General features: G+C 37.1%; 1 protein-coding gene, 1 non-coding gene and 1 pseudogene across 14 annotated transcripts in view; 2 read left to right on the forward strand and 1 right to left on the reverse strand.

Annotated features, from left to right (window-relative positions):
- BPTF (bromodomain PHD finger transcription factor) overlaps positions 1-25,680 on the forward strand; it is a 125,878-nt gene that overhangs the window by 96,349 nt on the left and 3,849 nt on the right. For 7 of the 13 annotated variants that reach the window (XM_025047155.1, XM_025047154.1, XM_025047156.1 and 4 more), the window contains 10 exons: positions 67-284; positions 3,952-4,177; positions 4,870-5,777; positions 7,336-7,418; positions 7,680-7,905; positions 11,953-12,281; positions 15,123-15,296; positions 16,048-16,240; positions 17,187-17,271; positions 22,178-22,364. In XM_025047155.1, the coding sequence (XP_024902923.1) occupies positions 67-284; positions 3,952-4,177; positions 4,870-5,777; positions 7,336-7,418; positions 7,680-7,905; positions 11,953-12,281; positions 15,123-15,296; positions 16,048-16,240; positions 17,187-17,271; positions 22,178-22,364 (2,629 nt within the window). The remainder of the gene's footprint in view (positions 1-66; positions 285-3,951; positions 4,178-4,869; positions 5,778-7,335; positions 7,419-7,679; positions 7,906-11,952; positions 12,282-15,122; positions 15,297-16,047; positions 16,241-17,186; positions 17,272-22,177; positions 22,365-25,680) is intronic. The other 6 variants (XM_025047157.1, XM_006912291.3, XM_025047162.1 and 3 more) reach the window with 3 other exon arrangements.
- On the forward strand, positions 1,521-1,639 carry LOC112480169 (annotated as a pseudogene).
- On the reverse strand, positions 10,513-10,631 carry LOC112480176. Its single transcript, XR_003046512.1, has one exon. It is a non-coding gene; the product is annotated as a 5S ribosomal RNA (ribosomal RNA).

Here is a 25,680-nt window from a genome sequence, read left to right on the forward strand (position 1 = left end):
AAAATGTTTCAATTCAAAGTACTGCTAAGGGCACATAAGTATTTGTGATGTGTGCTGTGTGCATAGGTACTCCCCAACAAGTGGTGACTCAGATCATCAGAGGACAGCCTGTGTCCACTGCAATCTCTGCCCCTAATGCCGTCTCCTCAACACCTGGGCAGAAAGGATTACCTTCAGGAACGTCCACTGCAAATCTGCAGTCTTCAGCCTCACAGTCCCCTCGCCCCCAGCAAGGACAGGTGAAGCTAACCATGGCTCAGCTTACTCAGTTAACACAGGGCCACGTAAGTAACGCGACTTCATTTTTAACTTTAGAGGTGATCTTATTTATACTTGCTGTAAGTTTAAAAGCATGCACTTATTTTCAGATATTAAAAATGTACTTATTTTAAGAAATGGTTGCTTTCCTAGAGTTAAAGAGAAATACTTCTTTTTTATTATTATTATTTATGCCTATAGCACCTAATCTTCCTAGACGGTCTCCTATCCAAGTACTAACCAGGCCTGCTTAGCTTCCGAGATCAGACATTGGGCTTGTTCAGGGTGGCATGGCCGTAGACTGGAGTGCAAACCCAGGACCTTCTGCGTGTAAAGCAGACGTGCTAACCGCTACACAATGGAACCACGTCCCAAAGAGAAATACTTCTTAAAGGCAGAATGTAACCTCAACTATCTAGAGTCCTTAGACCATGAGCTATAACAGCGAGATGACTAATACTTTTAACCACCAAAATTTTATTGGTTGGCCAGTTACCATGGGAAAAATAAAATTTGAATACATTAAGTTGCTTCTTTGCAAGAGTCGGTATTGTTTGTTACCTGTTATTCTAATAATAATGAATAGATTAAATGCAGTTCTCATCAAAATCCCAAGAAATTTTTGTGTAACTTGGCAAACTGATTTTTAAAATTTATAGGGGGGTACAAAGGATCAAGAATAGCTATATAACAGTTTTGAAAAACTGGAGGGTTTGACCAATGTGATAACCTGATATCAAAACTTATTATGCTTCAGTAATTAATATAGTAAGGTACAGTAACCAACAGAATAGTAGAAAGTGCAGAAAGTGGCCCATGCATGTGTGGACACTTGTTCTATAACAGAGGTGACACTGCAGATCATTGAGGAAAGGACAGACTTTGGTACATGGTGCTGTGACAGATGGGCGTATGTGGGAAATTGAACTAGGACACAACCTGACTCAGCCTTCTAATCTGAGGGCAAGAAAAGCTTTTTTAAACACAGAAACCACTGACCCTAGAGGAAAATTTTGTAAATCCAACTACCTTATAAAAGAGTGTGAAAAGAATGAAAGGAGATATAAATGCAACCAGCCAAGGACTACTATCCAAAATACATGAAGAATTACTACAAATCAAGAAGGAAAAAAATTCAATAGCTCAGTAGGAAAAAAAGAACAAACAAACGGTGAGAAAAGAGGAAATCTAAATGTCTAAAAGTCCAAAAATCTGCTGAACTTTATTAGTAATGAAGGAAATGCACATTAAAACCATATACAGTCTACAGCCATGCTACCCTGAACAAACCCGATCCTGTCTGATCTCGGAAGCTAAGCAGGGTTGGACCTGGTTAGTACTTGGATGGGAGACCACCTAGAAAGACCAGGTGCTGTAGGTGTAAAAAATAAAAAAAATAAAGGATTGTAAGCTGATAAGGTCCTTATGTATATACATATACACACACAAACACATAAGAGAATGGTATAAATTAAAATGTCAGACAAAGTCAAGAGTTAATGGTGCAGAGCAGAATAAACTCTTTATAAACAACTGGCGTGCCATATATTGGTTTAAACATTTTGGAAAACTCTTAAGACATTACCTAGCAAAGTTGAAAATATGTTGTCCTAGGTCCCAGTGGTTCTCTTTCTAAGTATGTTCCCTAAAGAAGTTCTTTCTAAGTATGTTCACTAAAGAAGTTGTGTGAGCATCAGGATAATGAATATTCATAGCAGCATTGTTCACGAGTCAAAAACTGGAAACAACCTAAATGTCTGTAATCAATTAGATAAGTTTTGGTGCATTCCTACAGCAATGAAAATGAACAGACTACAGCCACACAGAACTACTGTGTTGAGCCAGAGAAGCAAGTAACAGACAAACTTACATTGTGATTTTATTTGCATATGTCAGAAACTGGCAAAACTGGGTCTATTGTATAGGGTTACAGGGCCACTGCATTGCCTGTCTGGAGGGGGCACCATTTCATCATATTCTTTGTGGGTGGTGCTTCAGAAGTTGTGAACCTGTGACCCTATAAAGATCTATACCTAGGTAGTAATGCTGTGAAGAAATGCAGCATTATCATAACAGAATAATGGTTATCTCCAGGGGAAAGGAAGGAAATTAAGATCAGAGCAGGTCACCTGGGGGCTTCTTGGATAATGGCAATCATGATCTGAGTGCTGGTTTTACAGATGTTCACTTTATTCTTAAAACTATATTTGTTGTTTTATTTATTTTTGAATGTACATAGAAAATATATTTTAGAAAAGCAAGAGTAAGAGACTCATGAGTAAAGTATATGTTGCTTAAATTTAGTATATGAACTTTGTAGCATTAATTTTGGCTACTGGGGATTTGGGGTGGGTTGATTTTTCTTTTGCCTTTTATCTCTGCTGTGTTCTTTCTAGGTAAGGTTACTGGATTAATAAGTCCTGGACAGAAGAGGCAGTACATACAGAGTTTTTAGTTCTGGTCCTCCCCATTTTGATTACTACTTGGACGTTAATAATCAAATCCTCACTAGGCATTTATATTCCATGTCTGAAAGCCTAAGCTTTTTATACTTTAGTGTATGCACGTGCGCGCAAACACACCCGCCACCCCATGGGTAATTTGGTACATATCGAAAAACCGAAATTAAGAGACCTGGACTCCTCATTTTATCTCACCTTAACTTGGTCTCTAACTTTGGGCAAGGGACTGAACTTCTCACTTGAGTTTCTTAATTGGTAACAAGATTTTAGTAGCATTCTCTCCCAGCTCCACAAAGTCACAAGGCCATTGTGAGAAAACCAAATGAGGCAGTATGTGTGAAGATGCTTTGAAAATTGTAAAATAATATGAATATAAGATGATTTAAACTCAGAATTTTGTTTTCACATTAGTCATTTACTTCAGGTCCCTGACAGTGGTCCCCCTTTATATTTGGGGGTTATACCCAAAGACCCCCAGTGGGTGCCTGAAACCCTGGAGAGTATTGACTCCGATATGTACTGTGTTTTTCCTACACACATATATTTTCACTCAAAGGAAGCACGTTATGGCTTATCTTTGGCATGTTTGAATTACCAGCATCACTATTCTTGTGCTTTGGGGCCATTATTAAGTAAAATAAGAGTCACTTAACTACAACAAGCACTGCAATAGCATGACAGTCTGACAATCAAGAGGGTCACTAAGTGAATAACAGGCAGGGAGCGTCTGCAGCATAGATGTGCTGGACAGAGGGATGACGCTCATCCAAGGTGGCTTGAGGCAATAGGTGCAAGATTTCATCACGCTACTCAGAACGGCGCCCAGCTTAAAACTTATGAATCATTTATTTCTGGAATGCTCCATTTAATATTTTCATCTTGCATTCGGCCGTGGGTAACTGAACTGAGGAAAGCGAAACCATGGATAGGGGCAGCTACTGTACTTGATAATTTGGGAAATTTAGATCCAGAGGAGTGATGTTGCTTAAAGACAGATACCTGGCTGTCCATTTGGAGAACTTGGGCTGGAACTCTGGGTTATTCATGGTTTTTCCACAAAACAGCTTCAGTCTTTTAAAATAAATATTACAATTCATTTGAATTCCTTCTGGTGCCATTCCATAGGCATTCAAACACATATTTTGATTATATTATAGGATTTTTCAGCATTAAAATGCTGTGCTTACAGATGGATGCTCTGAACACTTTACATGTTGTGTTTTTTCCATAGGGTGGTAATCAAGGTTTGACAGTAGTAATTCAAGGACAAGGTCAAACTACTGGACAATTGCAGTTGATACCTCAAGGGGTGACTATACTTCCAGGTCCAGGACAGCAGCTGATGCAAGCTGCTATGCCAAATGGTACTGTTCAGCGATTCCTCTTTACCCCATTGGCAACAACAGCCACCACAGCCAGCACCACCACCACCACCACTGTTTCCACTACCACAGCAGGTAGAACTTGGGGCTTTTCAGAAACGCTGCATGTTATTACCACGAGTTGCGGGGCTGATGGGTCAGGAGGCCCAGTGCTTATCTTTGGGAGGCTATACCTCAAGCCAGTAAGCTTAACAGCTGATGGGTCAACCTCCCAAGATCTCAACAAGATTTCTTATTCTTGCAGACTCCCTGTCACATCCATCCCCCCATAAAAATATGGAAAAGGGGGTAGGAGCAGCAAAAAAATAGTGGCTACTATTAATAATTTATGCCTACACTTGGTTCTTGCCTAACTAAGTCATGATGTTAATCTCAGAGAAGGCAGATATATCCAGCTCGTAACCTACAAGTGAGAGCTGCAGGTCCAGAACTGTTTCGTTAGCCTTCTGCTGCAAGCTGCTGTCACTAACTTGCCATCGCGCCATAGAGAAAATGAAGGTTACATTAGCCTGGACCAGAAGACCTGGCTGATTTCCAGAGATTTCTGGAGAGTCAGCAAAGTACAGAGGGTGGCCATGAAACGGGGTCCCCTGCTCCCCAGTTTAAGAGTCCTAACCCAACTGTGTCTGAATGGAGCATTTCTAAGTCATCAGCCTTCTATACTGTGATACAGAATTCTCACCTTTAGAAAATCTCTTTCAAATTCTTCTTTATCCTTAGTCTTATGTTCTAGCATAATAGAAATATTTGATCTTTCCTTTTCACAGGTACAAGTGAACAAAAACAGAGTAAATCATCACCCCCAGCACAGGTGCAACAAGCCAAAACCCTGCCACCAGCTCAGTCACCAAGTGTGAGTCCTCCAGAAGCCCAGCCACAGACTGCTCAGCCTTCGGCTCAGCCCCAAACCCAGCCCCAGTCCCCAGCTCAGCCTGACGTTCAGACTCAGCCTGAAGTTCAGCCCCAAACAACTGTTGCATCCCATGTCCCTCCTGAAGCACAGCCCACCCAAGCACAGTCATCCAAACCCCAGGTTGCAGTGCAGTGTCAGCCTCAAAGTAATGTCCAAGGACAGTCTCCTGCTCGCGTCCAGAGTCCACCACAGACTCGAATACGGCCATCAACTCCATCCCAGGTGTCTCCTGGACAGCAAGCCCAGGTTCAGACTACAACCTCACAACCGATTCCAATTCAGCCACATACATCTCTTCAGATACCTTCCCAGGGCCAGCCACAATCACAACCCCAGGTACAGTCTTCACCTCAAACTCTTTCATCAGGACAAACGTTAAGTCAAGTTACTGTTTCATCCCCATCCTGTCCACAGCTACAAATACAGCAGCCACAGCCCCAAGTCATTGCTGTGCCTCAGCTGCAACAAGTCCAGGTTCTCTCTCAGATCCAGTCGCAGGTTGTGGCTCAGATACAGGCTCAGCAAGGTGGTGTGCCCCAGCAAATCAAACTCCAGTTACCTATTCAAATTCAGCAAAGCAGTCCTGTGCAGACTCACCAGATTCAGAATGTGGTTACAGTGCAGGCAGCCAGTGTACAAGAGCAGTTGCAAAGGGTTCAGCAACTCAGGGATCAGCAGCAAAAGAAGAAGCAGCAACAGATAGAAATTAAGCGGGAACACACCCTCCAAGCTTCTAATCAAAGTGAAATCATTCAGAAACAGGTAAAGTTATTAAGTAAAAGCAGCATGTTCAGTAGCTTGAATGATTGTGCTGTGCATTAGACTTAGTGTTTGGTTGTGTTAGGTTTCCTAAATGAGACGAGTCATTGTGTTGCGATTTAGAAGCAGTGCTGGATTAACCAAAAACTACTGAGTGGCTACTGTGGTTTGGGATTCTGTTGGCTTAAATAGTCAGTGCTTATTAGAAAAACACCTGTATTTTGGGAGAACAAAGATGGGAAGAATGGGAGATAGGAGATAGGAGTTTAAGTATCATTAATACAAACCGGGAAGGTTTAACGAAGTTTTAAAGCCACTTTGGGCATCATAGCGATTTGTTTGAAGTTATTTACAGTTGTCATCCCTTAGTTTGCATGTAGACTAAGCAAATTATAGACAGATTAAACTTATTTGCATTTCTAGCTTTACGTTGGTAAATAAGTGTTAAATGTTATTCTGTACCTACCTTAAATAAAAAGGGGCATGCAGTGGAATCTTAGTGAAGTAAGGCAGTTTAGGTGACTGAGATTTATTCTACTTAAAATGAAGTCACATGTGTGACATACTGTATAGCATTACTGGAGAAGAATTTATTTGCATCTATAGCATGCACCCGTTGGCACTAATCAGGAGTTTGATTGTGAATTTCAAGTGTTCTGTGTCATTCAGTTCCCGGGTCTCCCGTTCAGTTCATCAAACTCACGTATCTCCTCTAAACTATATCCTCACTAAAACTCCCTCTTTCTAGCCACCCAAGATTGTTGTAATGATTAAATGAGGCCATGTGTGTAGAAGCACTTCATATTTGACATATAACATTGTGTAAATTTAAGGTGTACAGCATGTCGATTTGATACATTTATATATTGTAATGTGATTGCCGTTGAAACAATAACTAGCACCTCAGCTAGCTAGCACCTTTGACATATCACATAATTGTCATTTCTTTTCAGTGATTGGAATAATTAATACCTAGTCTCGGCAAGTTTGGTGATTATAAAACTATTGTTAGAAGCACTTTTTAAACAGCTAAAGGATTTTAAAGATCTGTGATTATGTTCATATGATATTGACATCATATATATGTTTAAATGCTTTTTCCTCATCTCATAGTACTGTATAGTCTATAAATTGAGAATTACGTATTACAATATGTTACCTTACCCTAATCTCTTTATCCCATCTGTGGGATGGGGGTGGAGTTATCTTTAAAATCAATGCCTGGGAAGAGAGTGTATAATATTAATAACATGGCCTTTGGAGTATGATAACTGGGCTAAACTTACAGCTAGATTATTACTTATCATGCCTCAGTGTCTTATTGAGTCCTACCTTTCAGTGCTGTTATGAGGAATAAATGATGTCAGGTGCTTACCTTAGCTCAGCTCCCAGGACGTGGTTAGCACCCAGACCATATAGTAGCTCTAATTTTATTTGTATTATGATAGAAAATTCTTGGTTTCTTTGGGGAACATACTCTTGTGCTCAGATTTCTACTGTTATCTGTGTACCAACTTGTCATTATAAAATACGCACTTTTGGATTTTGTTCTGTCCTGAAGGTGGTGATGAAGCATAATGCTGTAATAGAACATTTAAAACAGAAAAAGACCATGACTCCAGCTGAAAGAGAAGAGAATCAAAGGTAGGGAGAAATGCTTATAACTCAGTAACACAGGGTCTCAGTATAAATCAGTCTCTTCTCTTTTAGCATGCTCAGGCGTAGGTTCTGAACTTATATTTTTTTATCCTAATTGAAGTTCATTAAATGAGAACCCCTGGCACTCATAGGTTCTCATAGCTGGTTCACATCGGTCTTTGAAGCTTTCCAGTCATCGAAAACTCATGTCTTAAGCCTTTCAGAATGAAATGCCCAGCATTACATAGGTTGTGTATTTCTCTCTAGAATGATTGTCTGTAACCAGGTGATGAAGTATATTTTGGATAAAATCGATAAAGAAGAGAAACAAGCAGCGAAAAAACGGAAGCGCGAGGAGAGTGTGGAACAGAAACGTAGCAAGCAGAATGCTACCAAGCTGTCTGCACTGCTCTTCAAACACAAAGAGCAGCTCAAGGCAGAAATACTGAAGAAGAGGGCGCTCCTGGACAAAGACCTACAAATCGAAGTGCAGGTGAGAAGGGGCTGCCTGTCCTCCTATGGCCAGGATGTAGCATCTAATTTTATTTTTTTTCCCCCTTGAAATTTTGGTTAAGCTTAAAATTTCAGCTTGTTTTCTAGAATTTATACTTCTATACATTTAGTAAAAAGCCATAGGACACATGTCTTTTAAAACAAAATATGGATTTTATATCTAAATGTATGTTGTAATCTCTAAAGTAGCCACTTTAAGAGGTTAGTCTGTTGACTAAAACATTTGAGAAGTCTCTTGAAAATAGCTTTAATTCTCTATGACCATAGTTTCGTCAAAAGTTATTAGGAGCCACATTTCATAAGAAAGGTAGAGAAACTGAAATAATGTTGAAAGAATGAAAAATCAAGTGTGTCCATTAAATAAAACCAAACTTCTTCCTTGATTTGTAGGCATTGCTAATCCTTTGCTTACTTGGAGAAAGTATTGAAAAATGGAAGAAAACATCCATTCATATATATTTAAATCGCTTTTAAAAAGAGAAATAGACAATGTAAAACATCCATAAATGTACATGGTATATTTTAAGGTGAGAAATACTAAAATACTGCTCAGCCCCAAAATCAGCATTACACATAACTCCGAGACATTAGAGGTCTTCCCACTAAAGTCAGAAACCAGATGATAATGTCAAAATCAGCATTGTTATTTAGCATCTCTGTAAATTCTAGCTAGTGTGTTAAGCCAAGAAAAGAAAAAAGATAAAATCGTTATTGTGTATGATATAATTATATCAAAACCCCAAAAGAAAAGCGATTAAAATTTATGAGAGAATTCAGTAAGATAAGTAAGTCCCTAGATAAATATCGAGACTATAACCACTGTCAAATAATAAACAAGCTAATTCACAGAAGCAACAAAATATAATATACTACCTCCCTTAAATTAAGATATATTTTATAGATCAAAATTTTAATGAAAAAGGAAACCAGAAAAATAACAGAACACAATTGTCATTTTTGTAATCTCGGAGTGGGGAAAACCACTAGTAAGCATTACAGATTTCCAGTGCCACAAAGGAAAAAGCTTTGATGACATAAGAAAAAAAATTATATAGGAAAAAAATACCAAAACAATAGTGAAAAACAGGTAACAACAGGAAAGAAATCTGTAACATTTATGGCAGAATTAGTATTCTTAAAATTTAAAGAGCTCTGTAGTCAGAAAAAGATAAATTAACTAGATGAGGGGAATTCTTTCACAATATACACATAAATCAAATCACTACAATGTACATTTTAAATATCTTACAATTTTATTTGTCAGTTATACCTCAATAAAGCTGAAATTTACAAAACTCTAGTAGAAGATTGTGTAAGACACATAAACAAGCAGTTTTCAAATCTAAAGATGTCAAATACCAATTAACATATAAAGATAGTCAATGTACAAATGAAAGAAATGAAAATCCTGTTTTTCTAGAGAACATTTCATAATTATATATGAAGATTGTGAAATGTGGATACTATGATCTGTAATTTCACCTCTGGAATCATCTAAGAAACAAGTAGGCAAGATACATGAACAAGGACATAATGTTAATAACAACAAATTTGGAATCAGCCCAAAGTCCACAAAGAAGTGGGTGTTGGTAATCAGTGTTTCTCACCAGTAGAGCTTTGGGCCCTTTTGACAGGCTACTTTTTTACCCACTGTAGGAAATTTAATATTAGGTTCCAAATGCTAATAGCATCCCCTTCCTTGTAATAGCTAAAAGAATAACTTTGTCCCCGCCACATACATTCATGCCTACTCTCCAGAGCTACCATTACCCTCCTCAGTTGAGAACCACCAGGTTAAATACAAATACATTTTGGAGTGGCCACTTTAACAAAATGGTGAATGTAGGGTTGATGCTTTTTTTGTTTTTAATTCATTGGGGGAAATTCTCATGATCAGTATTTGAATGAAAACCGCATGTCGCAGAATAGTATTTATAATGTGATGTATCCATTCAATTCACTCAACAGATATTTATTTAACATTTGAGATGTTTCACATATTATTCCCACTCCATATTCTGCACAAAGTGGCAAAATATTTGTAGTGCATATCCTTTATAAATAAATAAATTGGACACATATATTCAAATGTCTTTCAAGGCAGTTATCTTTAGCCAACAAATAAAAATAATCTGTAAGTCCATACCGCCCAAAGATTGCCATTTTAAAATAATTTTAGAATATATCTTGTATGTTACACTGGAGACAACATATACTGAACATTTTTCAACATTCAGTATGCTATGCAGCCATTTAAAAAATGTTATTACTACCGTAAATATTCTCTTGTAGTTACAGTTTTCTTTTTGATAAGTGTTATTATCTCTTGAGTGTCGAATATATTCAGCATTATTTTAACTAGTAGAATTGCTAACATAATGCATTTTGCTTTAAAGGACAATATTCAAATGTGTATATACTAACATTTAAAAATTTTTTAGTTATTTGTTTTTTATTTTCAAGATGTGTGATTTGTCCTTTATATCTACCTTTTCTTATATAATTTCTGCTTATCATTTTTTAAACTAACTTTATTTTGGGGGCAATTTTATTTTTTTAATTATTTTATTTTATTTTATTTTTTTAATGCCTACAGCACCTGGTCTTCCTAGGTGGTCTCCCATCCAAGTACTAACCAGGCCCAACCCTGCTTAGCTTTTGAGATCAGATGAGATCAGGCACAGTCAGGGTAGCATGGCTGTAGACGTAATTTTAAATTTATGGAAAAATTATGCAGAAGTTAGAGAGTTCTCATACACTCTCTCCCACTCTGAAAGTTTCCCCATTGTTAACATCTTGCATGTTAATAATGTGGCACACTTGTTATAATTGGTGACCCAGTATTGATACATTATTACTAACTAAAGTAACATTAAGGGACTTTATATTAAATTCACATTGTTTCACTGCTTGTTATACAGTTTTACACCTTTGACAAATGTATGTCATATGTCCATGTTACATACAGAATTCAGGATCATGCCATTAGAGTAGCATACAGAATAGTTTCACTGCCCTAAAAATGTCCTGTGTTGCACCTTTTCATACCACCTCCATTCCCCTCTACTTGTCTTTTTGATAATTTTTTATTCATTTTTTTAATAGGACTCGTAACGTCTTTATTTAGCTCTTTGAATATCTCAAACATACTTATTATAAAGTTTTCATCAAATTGTTCTTTAAAGTTAATTTCATAGGGAGTGAATTCAGATTTGGTTATTGATTTTGTTGGTAGTCTTTTTTCACATTACATGTTGTCATTTGGTTTTGCATTTGGCATTTGATGTGAGAGGGGCTTTGCTTTGTTTCCTCTCGAAGCCATTGCAGCGCAGCCAACCCTTAACAGTGAGTAGGGAGCCAGCTTTTGCTGCCCATTTCACACGAAGCACCTGGAGTCCCCTTTCTTCCTGCAGAAACCATTACCGTTGTTGGGCTGTCACTTCCTACTTCTGATCTGGAGCCCAGCAGGCCCGCAGTTTTAGCCCTGTTCACAATTTTGTATCTCCAGTCCATAGAGACATTTATATTGTATTCAAGCATGGCTGTGTCTTTTCAGTTTTCTCTTTTATGTTTTACTATTCATTGGTATGTTCTTAAAGGGGGAGGATCAAGTGTGTACCCACTATATTGTCTTGATGATCTTGATTTTCCTAGTGTATTTAAATATGCTATAAATCCATGTTAATTACAAAATGAAACTCAAGATTTACTCTATTCCCTGGGGAAAAGTTCTGACTTTCTTTTAAATACAGAAGGGCAGTTAAATAGGCTATTGACTAGAAGAAAAGTTCACAAGTCATATCTCCTTTGAAGATAACTAGCAGCTTTCTTCCTTTTCTATTTCTGGTTGTTTGAATTGGGTTTAAGGTATATAAGAACACTCTCGTTTGGAATTACTAAAACTCCCGCACATTAGGCTGGACTGTGGAGCTACTTGGACAAAGGGAGGTGATATAACATCCTCTGGCCAGATCATGCATTTACATAAGTCAAGTGATAGTCTTGTATTGTCTTTAATTGGCAATAGGAAGAGCTCAAGAGAGACCTGAAAATTAAGAAAGAAAAAGAAATGGTGCAGGCCACAGCAGTAGCTGTCACTTCCCCTGCAGCGCCGCCTGCGCCTCCAGCCCCTCCACCTTCGCCTCCGCCTCCGCCTCCCCCGCAGCACTCGGGCCCCCTGTCCACGGCCACGGCCACGGCCGCGCTGCCTGTGGCTTCCCAGAAGAGGAAGCGGGAAGAGGAAAGAGACTCAAGCTCCAAGTCCAAGAAGAAGAAAATGATCTCTACTACCTCAAAGGAAACTAAGAAGGACACAAAGCTTTACTGTATCTGTAAAACGCCTTACGATGAATCTAAGTGAGTAGATCCTTTTGAGCTCTAGTTTATTTTCTTAAAGTTTAGCTGTTAAATTTCCAGTTTTGGAGAAAATGAGTATATTGGTAGCAACATAAAATAGTTAAAATAGTTTAAAGTAAGGGTGATGTGCTTCACCTATGATCTTGCATCTGATATTCTTAACCTTGATGCTAGAAAGTAAAAATGTTATTTCACATGTTCATAATTCATGTTTGTCCCTCATCATGTTCTTTCCTGTCAAAAACAAGCTTCCTGTTGCTCCTTTGCTTTCTCCTCTTCTCTGTGAATTAACTCCAGGTCAGTCAGTAATGCTGTCTGGAGAAGAAGGTCTATCGTTACTGCTGCCCAGAGTTGAGAGCATCCTCTCTGGGATCTGTTCGCAACTCTGGTTACATCAGATTCTAGAGACCGCACACGAATGGTGCAGGAGCTTTCGAGTCTGATTGGCTTCGGCGTTTGAATTGTTTAATTTTAAGCAATTCTTTTTTTTCTCCCTGTATTAGAATACTATAACAATATTATTTTTGTCAAAGTTCCCACTTTTTTATTGGGACAAAAGTCAGAAAAATATAAAAAATGTTTCTTTCACCCATTCTTCAAGTAAGACACTCAAAATCTGATATATATAAGGCAGCTAGAAGCTGTTTTTGACAGTTATGGCTTGTATTTGGTGATATATGAAGATTTTAGTGCTACTAATCTATAAATGTTAGTTTATTTTTTCTTATTATTACTATCATTCAACTAAGTATTTAGCTTCCATTTTGAACATTTGGATGCGAGCCAGCTTTTTTAAAGCCAGAATTGACCATGATATTTTTTATAATACTGAAGTTTTTTGATTGTGCTAAAAAAATATTATTTAGAATTAGGAATGCTTAATGTTTAAAGTCGATGCCTAATCAGTTTCTAAAGTAAAATTATGATGTCTTTAATGTTGTTACAGCTGCAACCTTGAAGCTGCTTTGGTGGTGCTATTTAAATTACAGTCTTCAATGCTAGATCAGAACTTTTGTTGGTAGATTTTGCTGTGTTGAATTAAACACAGATCAGTTTAGGCATCTTTACTTTTCATTGTCTTAGTTTATTGGAAATGTAACATAATGTAAAACGTGGAGCCCTTTTAACTGATTTTTTTCCCTTAGTCTAATACAAGTGTGCCTCCCTTTAAGCAAAATATACTAAATGATTTATAGAACAAAACAGAATATGATTTACTTTCTTTACAAAAAGATCTGCTTATGGAATTTCTTTAAATAACAGTCTTCTTTGGCCTATGTAAAATATTCAGGTTACAGAAATTTATTTTATGTGATACCTAAGTTGCATGAAATGAGACACACATGTACATGTGCTCATTCTCTTGAGATTGCCTCATTAGTTTGTGGATATTTCATATTTTTCAGTTTGTCATTATTAACATTTCAGTATACCAGGTTCATTCACTCCTTGTTCTAGTTTGGATGAGTTAGTGTTTTTTTAGTATTTTGTAATCTCTTATACCAAACCAGGCTGTTTTGGGAATCTAATGAGAGTGACTAAAACTTGAAATTCAAGTGCTGAGCTTACTTCCAGAACATACAGCCCACCATCTGGTGAAGGCAACATACAAAAACACCATGGGGGCCCCCACCTGTAGCAGTGAAAATCACACGAGAATCATAATTCAAAAGAAAAAAGTTAATGGTAATAGATAAACCACACAACCGTTTGTTATTCCTTAACGTTCATAAAGCAGGTTCATTTAAAGCTTGAGAACGACTTCATTTCTCTAGAGGAATCAACCAAGAAACACCCTGCTAGAACCAATGGTATCAGCAAGGGCAGTTTGGTTCCCGGTGATTCATACTAACTCTTACTATGACTTTGACATGGCGTTACTACACAGTGCCTGTCAGCACTTTTAGATATACTGTATACTATGTGTTTGTCATAGAGATACATTCGTTTTGTCATTTGGGATATTATATTCCAGAAGCCTCACGTTTTAACTGCATTTGTTTAACCCACAGTTAGACACTCTTACAACCCCACCTCGCCAAATACTGTAGAGCCTCTCACTGTTTTGGATAACTATCCTTAAATCACTCTCCACACCGTGTGTCCTAATTTTGAATTGAAGCAGTTCCTTACCAGTTAATTAACGTGGCCACTCTCCACGCTGTCACACACGTCATATTAACAGAAAAACTGGCCCATGTCATCTTCGGTTACAGTTAAATTTCAGTGTTTATTTAGAAAACTTGATAGAATTGAATTACTACATGTACCTTTCTTAGTTTTCTTCTTCATATCATATTTTGACCATTTATCTTCTACACCTGGCTGACCTGCATGTTCCTTGTAGTGTAACTTCTACTTGGTGTTTGCGCTTTGCTTTGTTTTCAAATTTAAATTGTGAGATACATTTTCAAACCTATCTAAGAAATAGCCCTGATTTTGAAATGGCTTCTGTGGCATAGGTTTGACAGATGTAAGTCTTTGATTCTTTGGCTTTGGTTTTTGTGCCTGTTACAGTTTTGCACACATTCATTAAGAAGCAAACATTACCATCAGTGTGTTCTTTATTTTTTTCAAATTCCAGTATGTTTTTAAAGACCCATATTTCACTAAACAGTGTATTTGTTGAAATCAATGTTAGTGACTTTATGTTTCCACACTTGATACAGTGTCTGATGCTGTAGTTTGCCAGGGGTAGAACGGTCGGATTCAGGATGTTTAGCTGACTCATTGCAGAAAGTTATCCTGTAAGAAAGTGAATCAGGGCAGTGAAGACAGAATTAAGTACCATGCAGCTCAAAATGACAATTACATTGTCATTTTCATTGTGAATACTTTTAGGTTCTATATTGGCTGTGATCTTTGTACTAACTGGTATCATGGAGAATGTGTTGGCATCACAGAAAAGGAGGCTAAGAAAATGGATGTGTACATCTGTAATGATTGTAAACGGGCACAAGAGGGCAGCAGTGAGGAATTGTACTGTATCTGCAGAACACCTTATGATGAGTCACAGTGAGTTCTGATAAGAGCATCATATTTAATAATTTAGGAAGACAAATTGCTCTGACTGGTTATTTATTATAAAATAAAAAGCAAGATTTTTTCTGCATAAATTATACACCTACATTACAAAGTCCTTTCCAGTGTTTTTTTTTCTCTTCTTCCCTCTCTACCTCCCTTTCAAAATTTATGTTGCTTCATAGTGAATGTTTGAGATTCATTGGAAAAAATACGGTTTAATGGTAGACTTGATTCTTCAATATGTAACATAGAATTAATGAGATTAAAATAGCTTGACTTGTTTGGACTTCATTAGTGTTTGAAATGGCGCTTTCTTGTAGGTTAGAAAAACACTAATTTGGATACAAGCTCTGAGACTGTCATTAGCTTATAGGATTTTGAACTCCCAGTTGGGTGGCAAATATCAGCTTCCCATATGATATGGTACTTGTTGAAAGATTTTTGGCTTTTTTTGTTTTGAGCTTTAAAGTCAATAAAAATGTTTTACTTTTTTTTGTATTGGTTTTCTAATATTTTACAGTGTTCAAAATAAACTTGTAATGCTTGTTCTTAACATCAGAAATACTAAATTAACACATAGGAACATCAGTCTTCAAAAGTATTAAAACAATTATAATACTAAATGTTTTATATCCCAGGGTTAGAATATTTTTGGGTGCATGTTTTATCACTTTTTAAAGTAAGTTATAAGTAATGTGATCCCATCTGTTTTGAACTCACATTCGCATTTCGGACCTTGCAGATTCTATATTGGCTGTGATCGCTGTCAGAATTGGTACCATGGGCGCTGCGTTGGCATCTTGCAGAGTGAGGCAGAGCTCATTGACGAGTATGTCTGTCCACAGTGCCAGTCGACAGAGGATGCCATGACAGTGCTCACGCCACTAACAGAGAAAGACTACGAGGGTTTGAAGAGGGTGCTACGTTCCTTACAGGTGAGAAACGCCTCTGCGTGCAGTGTTTGAGGATGAAATCAACCAGCGTGGCTTTGGGAACTCTTCTAGGGCTCGAACTTTCCGGTCTTAGAGTACCTGCTCACCTGCTGACGCCCAGGCGGTCTAGCGAAGTGCTCCACAGCCTTCAGTCCTTCGTGTGCCAATGTCACGGGGTTTACCGTATCCACACACTGACGCAGCTGTTGTTTAACTAACACTTGTGTTTAAAGTAACTCACTTTTTTAACCTACGTTTTATTTTAAGGGATAACTTCATCTCGCCACCATAAATTGAAAAACAGTTTGATTAAATTCTAGTTAGATACAAATGCTTATCTAAGGCTTTGAGCCAGAGCCTTCCCGCCTTATTAAAAATTAAAAGGAGATGGGGCGGCTTACGAGATTAGCTTATATTAAGAGGTGTATTCCAGACGTGAGAGTGCCGGATTGATACTTTCTCTTGTTGGAATCATAATCAAAGAATTGGAGGAACTGACAGAACACAGTCTCAATATGCAGTTGAATGTTTCTTAACATCACATCTCTGCCCCCTCAGAAGCCAGCAGTAGTAACCATTGCACAGTCTGAACCCATCCCACCCAGTTTTATAGGTGTGATTGCAAAGCCATCATCACTCAGTTGGCAGGTCGTCACGTAAGGGACAAGAGTACAACTTTCTCGACTCCTAAGCTGGTGCTCCACCCTCCCACCCCCCATGCTAAGGTCCTCAGACAACCCTTTGAGAACCGTTATTATACCATATGCTCATCTGAGATAATTTGTGACTAGAGCAAAAAGCATCTCAGTATAAATAATTTTATCTATCCAGTTTTAAACTGATTTTGGAGTTTAAGAGTTGATTGGTGCCGTAACTCAAATGGGAAATCTAAATGGAATTAGTATTTCATCTGACAATAGTGACACCTTTTTTAAATTTTTTATTTTAGGCCCATAAGATGGCCTGGCCTTTCCTTGAACCAGTGGATCCTAATGATGCACCAGATTATTACGGCGTCATTAAGGAACCTATGGGTAAGTACCTGGGTGGAATATGGAGTTCTTTCAGAAGTCTCAGCAGATACTTCATTTATCATCCATAAAATTAATATATTAGGATATGTTGAGCAGATTTGGTGGGTGTGGTAACTTGTAGGATAAATTAAGATGATGTATTAATATGTAAATGTGTATACCCTCAGACCCAGCAATTTCATTTCTTAGGATTTATTTACGTGGGCACAAGTACGTTGTTCATCACAGCAGTGTTTATAATTGCAAAAATACTGGAAATGAAATAAATAGCCATCAGTAGAGTAGCTAAATCAAATGATGTATAAGCAACATAATATGCAGCTGTATAAATGAATGAATCCAATCAATAAATGGGTCAGGTCTGTCTGAGCCTCTCATCCTTCCCTGTCACATCTTCCTCATCTTTTCCTGAAGGAGATCAAATTTGATGGCCCACAGTAGAGATCCAACAAAATATAGCCTCATTTCCTGGAAAACAAAAGAGTAATAAGTTATAGCTACAAGTAATTGTATTAAGATGGAAAGCAATGATGATTTCATTAAAAATAGTTTATCTGCAAAAAAAATTGTAGAAATTAAAACATAGATAAAAGCTTCCAAACTGCCAAAGGTTTATCAGCTCTATCTGATGAAAGAAGTATTCCAAAAGCCAGCTAACCATTTTATAAATGGGAAGGGTTTTATTGTATATTTGAAAGTTACTAAGAGAGTAGATCTTAAAAGTGCTCATCACAAGAAAAAAAATTTTAAGTATATGTGATGATGGGTGTTAACTTATTGTGGTAATCATTTTGCAATATATACACATATAAAATTCTTTCATGCACCTAAACCTAATACAATGTTACATATCAACTATATGTCAATTGAAAAAAAAAAAGTCTTAATGGGAAGAATTTATGTTTTTGAGTACAACTTTTCAAAGGGAGGGAAACAAAGAAGGGATAAATGAGGGAAAAAAGTGTCTTTGAGGGAAAAATATATTAATAAGTAGTCATTTCTCTATTCTCTAGATGTTGAATATAGAAGTTAATCCTTATATTCGCTTCAGATTTGTATATTCTGATTTGAGAAAGTACCTTGGGGGTGGAAGGGGAGTTGGCGGGGGGGGAGGGCGTGAATGGATGGATGGATGGCTAGATAGATTTTCCTTCTAAAATAACACAAGTTAATTATAGAAAATTTAGGAAATAAAGAAAAAATAATATGTACATCAAACATATTTCAAAATAAATATTTTCATCGAAAAAAATTTCCCTTCAAAATATTATATGTGCCCCTCAAAAAATCACTATAAAACTCTGTAATTCCCTTTCATCTTTTCTTCAATGAATCCCATTACATTTTGGCGTGTTTGAATTGAAATTATATAATGATCTGTCTGGCAAACATCTTCCTGTAACATCAGTCTTCAATAACTTGATTTTAATGGCTTTATATACTTTGTAATTGAATATACCTTAAGTTATTTAACCAGAATTCTTTTCATGAAGAACTAGACTTTTTTCATATCTTTTTTATTTTTTCATACCACCCAGATAAACATCATCTTAGGTATGTACATAAAGATAATATAGATCTCCAAGACATATTGTTGAAAGAAAAATCAAAGTTACAGAACAATACTTAGGTTTTAAGCAGTAAACAATTATATATTTTCTAAGAGTACACAAATGTTTTTGGAATTACATGGAAAATGTCAGGATATAGACTAAATTGAAAATAGTAGTTTCTTTTAGGAGTACGAGGGAACCAACAAGATCAGCAACTTTTATTAAACAGAAATAGGTTATATGAATTATCATGTTTTATAGTGTACTTCGTAAACTTTTCAGTACCTTTCTTACATCAGCTGTGGTATAGACCTATATCATTTTTTAAGTATATGAAATTAAGATAATTTATTTAATCACCATCCATTGATGGGTTTTTCATTGTATGCCGTTTTTGCTGCTATAAACAGCACTTGGGTAAACATCGTTGATCCTTCATTTGCCTGCACTTGTTTGTTTCCTTAGAAAAAATTCCTGGAATTAGAATTTCTACGCCAAAGGATATACATACCTTTTAGGCTTTTGATAAATATTTTTAAATTGCATTTCAGCAAATCGAACCAGTTTCCAGTAATAGTGTTTATCTATACACTTCTCTCTGAACACTTGAAAACCCTGAATATTATTGCTGTTTTGAAGGGAAATTTTTTTCAATGAAAATATTTATTTTGAAATAATATGTTTGATATACAAATGCAGATGTTAAAGAAGTGGAAGAAGAGAAAAAAGGGTAAAAGGTGTCAAATACTTGGTGAGGAAAGGAAATTTGACTTCGGGTGGTGAACACAATGCAATATACAAATGATATAGAATTGTACACTTGAAACCTCGATAATTTTATTAATCAATGTCACCCTTCTAAACTTAATAAAAAAAAGTTTTTTAGAGTATAGAGAGTAAAATATAAAATTTACTGCCACTCTTTCACTCTCCCTTAAAGATACTGTTAATAGATTGATATTATAATTTTTAATTACTGCTAATTTAGACAAAGAAAGTAGTTCTTTGGCGTTGCATGATTTCAGTAACGAATGATTACTTACTGTTTGAACATTTTCTGTGTGAGTCTCCTATCTGTATATTTTGCCCATTTATCTCTTGAGAGATTCATAATGTTGTTACTGTTATTTAAGGACTATTTAAATAGTAAAGACACAAGTTTTATAGTGATTTTTTGAGGGCACATATGATTTTTTTAAAAAATAAATTTATTTGTTTAAATTAGTTTCAAGTATGTAGTACATTGGTTAGACATCTATAATGTTCATAAAACGAATCCCTATTGCTCCCTCCCTCCCCTGGCCCTCCACTTAGCCATCATATTATTGCTAACTGCATTCCCTCTGCCATGCTCCCTGTGCTCAGCTATCAACTACTAATTTGTACTTCTTTAACCTTTCAACCCATTCTCCCAGCCTCCCAACCCCCCTCCCCTCTGCCTGTCACCAAATTGTCCACTATATTTCTGAGTCTGTTTTTGATTAGTTGGTTCTTTTTGTTCCTTAGACAGTGCATATAAGTGAAATCATATGGTATCTATCTTTCTCTGTCTGATTTATTTCACTCAGCATAATAACCTCTAGGTCCATCCATGTCATTGCAGATGGTAGGATTTCATTTTTTTAATGGCATATGATAGTTTTTAACATTTTGGATTCACATCTATTAATCATCATAAATTCTGCCTTTGGAGTCATACTTTTAGCCCTTTTCCCTACCCAAGTTTGTAAATCACCTGTATGTTCATTCTCCTAATACTTTCTTTCTTTTAAGGGATAACTAATTAAGTTGGAACCGTAAAATATCCAGCGCTACTTATATACTTTATTAAAACTAGTCAGGCTTTAAGTACCTGGAACTTAAGTATGAAAATGATAATATTCTGGTGTGATGTGTTATATTAAGCTTTCACTCTTTTCTGTACAACTTAAATAACCTACACAGAATAATAGATGTGTCCAGGTCGTGCTTAGAACTTAATCACCAGGCTGTAGGTACATTTTTGCAGTTGTTCTTGTTTACACAGTTTTCTCTCTACCTATAGAGACTGAACCTATCAAAGATGTGCGTGTATGCGTTAAAACATGTAACATAAAATTTGCCATTTTAACTATTTGCACAATTTAGTGATTAATTATATTCACAGTGTTGTATCTTTTAGTACCTTTTATGGTTTTAATTTCTGACCTAAACTTTTAATCCACCTAGAATTATTTGGGCTTAAAATGTGAGGTAGAATTTTTTTTCTCCAGATATGTAGTCAATTGCCCCAGCTCAATTTTTTAATGAATTCCTCCTTCTTCTGCTTATATGAATTGACATGCTCAACATTATGAAATTCTTATACTTAATAAAGTTAGGTCTATTCCTACTTTGAATTTGGTTCCATTAATGTTTGTGTCATCCTGCATAGTGCCGCATTTTTCATTATCACAACTTTATATTTTTTAATATCTAAGTTTTCTCTCCTTTTATTTTTCAGATGTTTCTAAGATATTCTTAGACTTTTATTTTTTGACTTTTCTCAAATTCTAAAATAATCATTGAAATTAGTTTAGAATTGTGTTATCTACCCGTGAATCCTAGATTGATTTGAGATCACTGGCCTTTTACTCTCCCAAAATTTTAGGTAAAACTATGTGGAATTTTCCTTCAAATACGACTTTCTCCTGGGACCTAATGTTATTTCATGTAGCTTTTAGCTCAGTATATGCCAAAGCAATAACCTAATGATTTTTGTCATTTCTGCACACTACCTGTACTATTACATACTAATATTTTTATTTATATCAGCTAATATTTTCCTTTAAGTTAATTCAAGTATACATTTCATATTATCACCACCATAAGCGGTGAGTCACTATTACTTGTAATACAAAATAACAATAAAAATGAATAAAGAAAACAATGTTATCAAGTCTAATACAAGGATTACAGACCCATAGATTTTGTTCTTAATTCCAGTTATCCCCCTTCGCTTTGTGCACATCATATACTTAATAGTTTGCATGTGAAAATGTGTTATACTTGAGTATGTATTGATCACGTCGGTGTGGCTGCCTTTATTTCAAACCAATTGAATAAAGAGCTGTTCTCTGTAGTTAACTGATAGTTAAAAAATAAATACCTTCTTTAACAGTAGCCTTACATATTAGATCCCCAATCAAAAACAAAATTGGAAAAGTGCTCCTATTTTCTTCATGAATTGCTAAATAGTCCTCAGTGGTTAACCAGCTTCATTCCAGGATTGCTCGTATAGGAAGTACATATTCTTATTATTCAGGACTGTGGGCAATAGTCACATTGGAACAGCCTTAAAGCTTTGAAAATGTTTTACATTTTGTGTTTTTAAGACCTCGCCACCATGGAAGAAAGAATACAAAGACGATATTATGAAAAGCTGACGGAATTTGTGGCAGATATGACCAAAATTTTTGATAACTGTCGTTACTACAATCCAAGTGACTCCCCTTTTTACCAGTGTGCAGAAGTTCTTGAATCATTCTTTGTACAGAAATTGAAAGGATTCAAGGCTAGCAGGTGAGTGGGCGTGTTCAGTGTTCTGAATGAATTCAGCTCCTCAAGCTCTTTACACTGTTCTAAGGAACCAGCCAGTGTAGTTTATGGTGCATTTGAGTCTTAAAATCAGAATCTGAAAAAAATAAAATAAAATTTCAAGACTCTAGCACTATGTTATAATGTCAAGGACAAGAGGACAGACTCAATAATGAGAAATTGCCAAGTTTGTGACCTGCTTCAAATTAAAGTCATGTTTTAAAATTCAAAAAGCATTTATCAAATGCTTACAGAATGCAAGATGCTATCATAAATGCCACAGGGCACACACAGGGAGGGATACTGTAAGACGGAGCCCTTGCTCTCGATGTGTTTACAGAAGTATAAAAATGACTGTTTTATAGGGGAGGAGCATGAAGGGGGCATTTAAGGACTTTCTCCTTATTTTATGTTTGCTCTATCTTTGAAATCATAAAATGTTTATTTTTCTGGACAAAACTAGACTTTAAGTCCACAGACCTTTTCTTTGAACCTCTAGTAACGTAAAAGCATTGAGCGACTTTACATGATATGTACATATTGACTTTCATCACTTCCGTTTCTGAACCTCAGCCCCCTTCTGAAGCCCACGACTTCCCTTCCAGCAGAAGCCCGTCTTCCATTCCTGTGGCAGCTGCCACCACTCTGTAGCCCCTGAGATTTGTTATTCACCATCCACCAACCCACAAGTTTGATTGTCCCTAGATATTCAGATTGGGTGGATGTCGGCTGGGTTGGGGCCTGGTCCTCTGTGTTATCTGATGAATTCCCATGGGACTCTGCACACCAAAGTGTAAGAACCAGTGCTCTACTTAGTAATTTTCCCTGGAGGAAAATCTGTAGGGTGTTTTGTCTCTCTTCTCCTGTAGCAAGGTATATCAAGAACTGCATTTTAGAGTTAGTTTACGTAAACTAAAAATTAAGGACAAACCTAGCTGAAGTATCCAGTTACCTTCTCAGCAAAGGAATCAAAAACCACAGGCAAGGAAGGAGGGGAAGCAGGTATGTAGGCCATCAGACTGTAGACCAAGAGCCAAGAAGCCTTACAGAACTCTAAAACTTTCCCATTTTTATCATCCTCTATTAACCCCTTAGCTGTAAAACTTGAAATGGAAGAGGGCTTACTCAATATGACAGAATCCCCAGAAAAATAATAATAAAGGAATAAAGAGATAAACTCAGACTAGTGAACAGAAAGAATATGGTAGAAGTTAGCTAATGAGATTTCAACAGATTCTGGAATACAGAAAGCAGATGGAAGAGGACTGATTGAGGCCAGACGAGCCACAACCCAGACTCCTTCTAGAGGGCTCTTCAAACAGGTGACAGCTTACTGTTCAGTAGAAGCACAGAGAGCCTCCAACACAGATGCTGAAATAGAATTGAAGGCAAGAGAGAAGGGAAAAGGGAGGGACGAACTGAAGATCTGTATAGATGCTCCACAACTTAACGATAGGGTTGCATCCTAGTAAGCCCGTTGTAAGTTGAAGATGGCGTATGTCAGAAATGCATTTAATACCTGAACAGCATAGCCTAGCCTCACCCATCTCTACTGAATGCCTATTGCTTGGGCACCATCGGGAAGTTGGAATATCATTAAGTCAAATCATGGCAAGTTGGGAACCTTCTGTGTATGAGCTAGTCACCTTCCCTGATCCCTGTATGCAGACCTGTGTAGGAACCCGAGGAACTGGAAGAACACAGCATTCTCTGAAGAAATGGAATACACTCTCTGCAGAGAACCGGACCCAGAGTAAAGTCTCCTGACCTCTGAAGGGCCCGGTCCCCAGCCCCCTTATCCTAGAATTATGGCTCGCAACATAGATAATGTGTCCACTCCTGCCCCCAAGGGATATAATGTCTGGAGACTTTTTTTCTTTTTTTGGTCACACTTGGAGCTGGGAAGTGGCACAGGCATCTAATAGGTAGAAAGAGACTAGAGATGCTGCTGAACATCCTACACCGCACAGGACAGCCCCCCATAACAGAGACATCCAGCCCCAAAATGTCAGTAGTGAGACCGAGAAACCATGACCTAACACAGAGCCTTCCGAGCAGCAGGCCCCACCCCGTACACAGGGCTCTCCAGGCACCGTCTATCCTCACATGTGAACAGACAGCCAGGGACAGCAGATAGAAGGAAGCCTGCGGTGTAAGAGAAAGGTCCAGGTGTCCAGAGCGAGCTTTACAAAAACAGGCCTCAAAATCATGGCCCGAGAAAAATGTGAGAAGATGCTGCATCCACAAAATGGTGAACCGGATATTAGGAATAAAAAACAATCTGGGAAAAAGGAGTGATTGGAACAAATCTAAAGTTATTGCAAGCAGGAAAGTTAAAATCAGGAACTTTCTTAGTATAGAGAACAGAAAGATGAGATGAAAAATGTGAAAGAAAAAATGTTATAGAGTATCCAATATTCTCTTAATGGAAATTCCAGAAAGGAACAGAAAAGACAGAAGAGGATGTTTTCAGAAGACTAATAAAAGAAAAATTTCCTGAGCTGATGAGAGGCACAAGACTTCAGATCCAAGTAAAACAGTCATTCACTCTGCATATGGTTGAGACCCTGCTGCAAGTCAGATACCGAACCCAGCAGTGAATGAAATAAGCTCCTCTCTGTAGGCCTTACCTTTTGTGAGGTGGGCAAACAGGGCAGCGGGTCGGGGCTATGTGGGATGGTGAGGAAAATTGATAAACAAAATAAACCAGCTGGGCAAATGGAGAAAACTCCACCCCACATATATATCGCTGTACAATTTCCAGATGCCAAGGATAAAAGAGTTTCTAAACAGGGTAAAACAGACAACCTACAAAGCAATGAGAATTAGACTGGTCAGGTATCAGACTTTTCTTTAGCAACATGGAATGCTAGTGGGTTATGGAGAGTAAATTCAAAAGTTTGAGGAAAAATTCTTTTCAACCTAGAAGTCTGTGTCCAGCCAAGCAATCAAGTGTAGAGGCATTTAAAAAATAAATACATTTTTTTAGTCACATAAGAATTCAGGGCCTCCTTTCCAGGCATCCTTTCTTAGCAAGTTATTTTAAGATGTGTATTAGCAAAATAAGCAAATCAAGAAAACAAGACCTCAGATCCAGGAAACGAAGTTCAAGAAAGCAGTGGGGATTACTCTGACCCAGGGCGACATTTGTACAGAGGCCTATGCAGCAAGCAGTCCAAATCAGAGAAAGAGTGGAGTACACTCCCATGAGGGGGGGCGGGGGAGGAAAAAAGATAATTTGTTTAAGAATGTAAGGAGAGAAAATGAAAAATAATTAGCAACTCCACGAAAGTTGTATAGG

The sequence above is a fragment of the Pteropus alecto genome, unplaced genomic scaffold (assembly GCF_000325575.1).
Source record: "Pteropus alecto unplaced genomic scaffold, ASM32557v1 scaffold134, whole genome shotgun sequence".
Lineage (NCBI taxonomy): Eukaryota > Metazoa > Chordata > Mammalia > Chiroptera > Pteropodidae > Pteropus > Pteropus alecto.